This window comes from Oxyura jamaicensis, assembly GCF_011077185.1.
Source record: "Oxyura jamaicensis isolate SHBP4307 breed ruddy duck chromosome 4 unlocalized genomic scaffold, BPBGC_Ojam_1.0 oxy4_random_OJ69189, whole genome shotgun sequence".
Lineage (NCBI taxonomy): Eukaryota > Metazoa > Chordata > Aves > Anseriformes > Anatidae > Oxyura > Oxyura jamaicensis.
Window position 1 is genome coordinate 1 of NW_023303812.1, and position 5,133 is coordinate 5,133.

General features: G+C 74.8%; 1 protein-coding gene across 1 annotated transcript; it reads right to left on the minus strand.

Annotated features, from left to right (window-relative positions):
• Window positions 1–868: 868 nt before the first annotated feature.
• On the minus strand, window positions 869–5,130 carry TLX2 (T cell leukemia homeobox 2; the record flags this gene model as incomplete). Its single annotated transcript, XM_035311436.1, has 3 exons — window positions 869–2,146; window positions 2,342–2,579; window positions 5,091–5,130. Coding segments are annotated over 3 exons (495 nt in total), but the record flags the coding sequence as incomplete, so codon positions are not given.
• Between the last annotated feature and the right edge of the window lie 3 nt (window positions 5,131–5,133).

The following is a 5,133-nucleotide window of genomic DNA, read 5'->3' on the forward strand; positions in this document are numbered from 1 at the left end:
GCTCCCCCCGCTAATCCGACCGGCCGGGACCCCCGGCTCCGCCCGCCCACCCCGGACATCGCCCCCCTCCCCGTACTCCGCACCCCTCCCCTAGGCCCAGCGCCCCCCGGCCCGGCCCCCCCGCACCTGGTACTTGGCGAGCTCCCCGCTGCGCCGGTCGCGCAGCCCCTCCAGCTGCCGGTGCAGAGCCCCCACGGCCCCGCGCAGCGCCTCCACCTCCGCCGCGCGGGCGCGGAGCAGCCGCCGGTAGCCGGCCGCCTCGGCGCGGGCACGCAGCACCGCCTCGCCGCCCCGGGAGCGGGGTCGGCAGCGGGGCCCGGGCCAGCCCAGCGCGCAGGCGGCGGAGCCGTCCTCCCCCCCGCCGGGGCCGGCCGCGCTCATTCCGGAGGCTCTGCGGCGGCGCCGCAGAGGCCCCCGCCCCCCCCACCTCCCCCGCCTCCCGGTACAACGGGGCCGCGTCACGGAGCCGCAGCCAATCCCGCCCCCGGGAAACCGGCACTGGCTGCCCGCCTCCCCCCGGTAGCGCCGCCGGCACCGGCAGGACGCTGACATCCCGCCCCCCGCCCCGGGTGGGGGCAGCGCCCTGCCGGCACCCCCGGTCCCGGAGGGTGTCCCCGTGCGCCCCATCGGGTCCCGGGCAGCACCACGGACAGCGGCGGGGGGGGGGGGGGTGTAGGGCCAGGGTTCGGGTCAAGGTCAAGGGCAGGGGCAGGGGCAGGTCCTCACAGCCCATCAGCAGCCGGGGACCCCATCTGGAGCTGGCCCGGGAGGGGGGTCCCCGTGTCCCGGCACCACGTTGCCTGAGCTGTGCTCCATCCCGGTCAGGGCTGGAGCTGGAGCAGGGCTGGGGGGCTCAGCCTCTGCGGCCCCTTCAACGCAGAGGGGACGGGGCTGAGGTCTGGCAGGTCTGCGCCCTGGTGCTGGTCCTGCCTCAGGAGGGGGCAGGTCGTGGGCCAGAAGTTCGCTGGACCAGGGGTTCTGCAGCACAGACCCCAGCAGACACCACTGCCTGCACGCTCTGGGTCTCACCAGACCAAAGGTTCAGTCCCACACCAGGACCAGGAAGCGTGGGGAGGAGGCAAAGGTGCCCCCAGGGAGCAGAGGCTGGAGGGGGCAGCCTCTGGAGGGGCTGCTGCTGCCCGCTGGTATGTACGGGAACCCTCTGTCCATTGTCCAGGACCAGCACTGCAGGATGGGTGGGGGCAGCAGCACCGGGAGGTCCTGCCCTGCGTCAGAGAAGCTCCGTCTGTCTGGCTGCTCAGAGGACAGAGGGGCTGGGGCTCCTCACCAGCCCTGGGACCCCCAGCTGACGAGCTCCGACCCGGGTAAGGCAGGTGCTTGTGAGGATGCCATCCACCCCAGGACCCACTCGCAAGGGCAGCGGCAAGTTTCCAGCTCTGGGAATGTGCAAGTGTGGGGGAGGCCGCCCGCGCCCTGCGCTCTGCCCTCCCCGGGCAGGGTGGTGGTGGAGCGGCGGGGGCAGCCTGGCCGGGAGAGCTGCTGATGGGGGGGCACCAGGCCCCGGGGAGCTGGGGGGAGCAGGCAGCCCCTGCGGAAGGTCCAGGGCCAGCAGAGGCACGTGGGGAGAGGGGCCCGGTGCACGGGCTCCCCCGGAGGCTGTGGGTGCGGGGCTGCCCATGGGTCGTGGTGCTCCAGGCAGGGGTCACTGGGGCTTGGAGTCCACCCGCCCGGGGCTGCCGCTCACCTGGGGCAGTGCTGGGGCCCAGAGAGAGCCAGTGCCCGGGGGGGTGTGGGCATGGGGAGGGGGCTGCCGCTCAGGGGAGCGCCCAGGAAGCAGCAGCCCCCTCCCTGCCACAGGACAGAGGCGCTGGCTTGCACCCTGCCAGGCTCCTGCTGGCCACAGCCTCCTCCTGACAAGTTCAAGGTCCCCAAGGTGCGCAGGCGGTCCCGCCCTGCCACACAGGGACCTCACACCACGGAGGCCACCCCTGAGACGGACGTCACCTTATTGTCCTCGGCCCAGGGCTGCAGGTTCTGCAGGGCATACAGGGAGGAGTTGTGCATGCAGAGCGGGTCCTGGGGCAGCGGCTGGCTCAGGCTCTTCTGGAAGGCCTCCTGCTGCAGGTGCAGCATCAAGCGGTTGGCCTGCTGGCGCTCCGCCTCGCGCTCCTCCGCCGTCTGCCTCCTGCAGCACACACAGCCCGTGGGGCCCTGCCGCGCGGCCTCTGACCCGCCGGCCGTAGGGGACGGGCACCGCCGGTCCCGCTCCAGCCCAGCCCTCCCCGGGGCTCGGTGGCAGGATCCGGCCGCCCGAGGGATGCAGCCGGGCGCTGCTGCCCGGGGGGCTGCGGGTGGCTACCCCTGGGCCCGGCCCCGTTACCTCCACTTGGTGCGGCGGTTCTGGAACCAGGTTTTGACCTGGGCGTCCGTCATCTTGAGGGCTTTGGCTAGAGTGGCACGCTCGGCCGAGGCCAGGTACTTCTGGCGGTGGAAGCGCTTCTCCAGCTCGCAGATCTGCACCCGGCTGAAGGACGTGCGCGGCTTCTTCCGCTTGGGCGGCGTGCGGTTCTGGTAGGGGTGCCCGATGCGTCGGGTCGCCGCGAAGGGCGACAGCGCGGCTGCGGGCAGAGGGGGGGTGAGCGGCCGCGCCGGGGCAGGGGGAGCGCAGGCAGAGCGCAGGCAGAGCGCAGGCAGAGCGCCGCCCTCGCTGCTGCCACGGGCAGGGGCCGGGGCTGAGCCGCTGCTGAGGGGCACGGCAGGAACGGGCTCAGCCCTGGGGCAGCGACAGAGCCCGACTTGAGTGGGTGAGGGGACGGGGAGCTCCATGGGAGCTGCAGAGAGGAGGCGAGGATGGAGACATCCTGCTCCTGCAGACTGGGGATGCCAGCAGCAGCACAGAACGTGGCGCATGGGCTTGTGCTCGGTTCCCTGCCACAGCTCCAGCTGCTCTCTGAGCCCATTGAGAGGCACCCGGTGGCTGGGACACCTCCAGCCTCACCATGCAGCAGGGCAGGCCTGGTCCCAGGCTCGGTGCAGGGCTGGCAAGGCTCCCGGCAGCACGGACCCACCCCTGTGCCAAGCACCGAGCTGGGCCACAGCCCCAGAGGAGCCACCACAGACCCGCCAGGCCTCCCACCCCTCCTGGCGGAGCGGATGGGACCCCGGAGGCCATCGGGAGGCAGCTGATGTCTCCCCCCACACACCAGCAGTGTCAGGGCTGGCTGCCCACCAGCTGCCTAGGGGCCGGGGAGGGGCTGTCACCCCCCTCACGGACACAGGGACAAAGCCACGGGGAGCGTCAGGGCAGCAAAGACACCAGCAGGAAGGACGGAGCCAGCCCATGCACATGCGTCCCACTGCCGAGCCACGGCCCCAGGGCACCACAGCCCTCGCCAGCACTACGCCGCATGGGCAGGGCTGCACGTGGCTGGGCCCATGGGGCCGCTGAGGGGCCGCAATGGGGCTCCAACAGCCCACGCTTGTGGGGAGAGGGGCAGACCCCGCCAAGCCCACCGCGGCTGGGAGCCAGGCTGCCCGCCGGCGGGGGCGGAAGCGCCTGACGCAGGTGGAGCCGTGCAGGCGGGGGGCTGGACGCCCCCGCACCCCCTCCCCACGCGGGGCGGCCCCTCGCTGGGAACAGATGCTGACAGCCCCGAGACCACCCCAAGGCCGCGGCGCTGAGTGATGGCCACGGCTGGGAGACCCCGTGCCGGGGAGGGGCCGCCCCGTCCACCCGCTGCTGGCGCCAGCCAGGAGACGGGGACGTCACCCGCCGCCCCTGCATGGGGACGGTGCTTCGTCACCGCGGGCCCCCGCATGGGCCGGGAGGCGAACCCGGCTCTGCTGGTGCCCGGGTTCGGCCCTCCGTGGCCCCCAGCCCCCCGCCCCACAGGGTGCAGAGCCCCGGCCCCCCGCGGCCCCGGCCTCGTCCACCGCCCTCGTCCCCGCACGGAGCCGCGCGCTGCGGACGTGGCAGCGCCGCCATCTTGGGAAGGAGCCGAGCCGAGCCAGGCCAGCGCTGCCCGGCACCACGCTCGCCCCACCAGCAGCACCCGCTCCCGGCACCCCGGGCACCGGCAACCCGCAGCCTCTGCACTTGGGTTCAGCACCCAGTCCCTCGCCCCGGCACCCTGCAGGCACTCCAGCCACAGCATCGGTGCCCAGCACATGGCCCCATCGGCAGCCACGGCCCCACCGAGCTCCAGACCCCCAGACCCCAAATCACCCGCCCCACCCTCCCGCCAGCACGCGGCATGCACCACCCCGGCACCCTACGGCCCCACAGCCGTCCCCATACACACACAGATGGGCTCTGCATCCTGCACGGACCCGTCCCCATCCCCACATGGCCCACAGCCACCCCGCAGCCACCCCACAGCGTGGGCCCCCTGCCCCACGGCAGCCCCGTACAGTGTCTGCTCCCTGCACGGCCCCGTCCCCACATGCAGGCGGGTGTCGTTGTGCTCCCCACACACAGCCCGGGTCCTCGCTCCCCGTCCCCCCACGCACCCGCGGTCTGCACCCCGCGCCGCCCCAGCCCTGTGCCTCTCCAGCAGCCGCCGCCCGCCCGGTGGGACCGGGCCGGTGCCGCAGCCCCGGGGACGGGACCGGTCGGCGCCTCGGAGCCCGAGCCCGCGGCCAGAGCGAGGCGGGACCTCCGGGGTCCCGCACGGAGCGGGGCCCCGGCCCCTGCCCACAGCTGCCGGAAAGCCGGCTCCGACCCCAGCCTCGCACCGGGGACCAAAGAGGGGCGGCGGTGGAGCGGCCGGTGGCAGCGCCATCCCGGAGCCGCCGTCCGCCGGCCCCGACGGCGGCCGCTTCCCGGTGCGTGGGGCCGCAGCGGGAGGGAGGAATGGGCGAGAGCCCGGCCCCGGGCACGGCAGCGCTCGGCGGAGCGGGGCGCGGAGACCGCGGCGGCGAGGCGCGGGCGGGGGCCTCCGGTGCGCCAGAGAGGGAGCCCCGCGCCCCAGTACCGGCGGAGCGCGACCCGCCCCGCGAGCCAGCTCCGGCGCGAGGGAGCCCGGACCGGCCGGATCCCCGGTCAGCCGCGCGCCCCGCCGCGCCGTCGGAGCCGCCGGGAGCCGTCGGAGCGGAGGGGAGCGGCCGGGAGCCGTCCCGGCGGCGCTCACCTGAGAGCCGGTCCTTGGCTATGCGCCGCGTCGTCTCCATCCA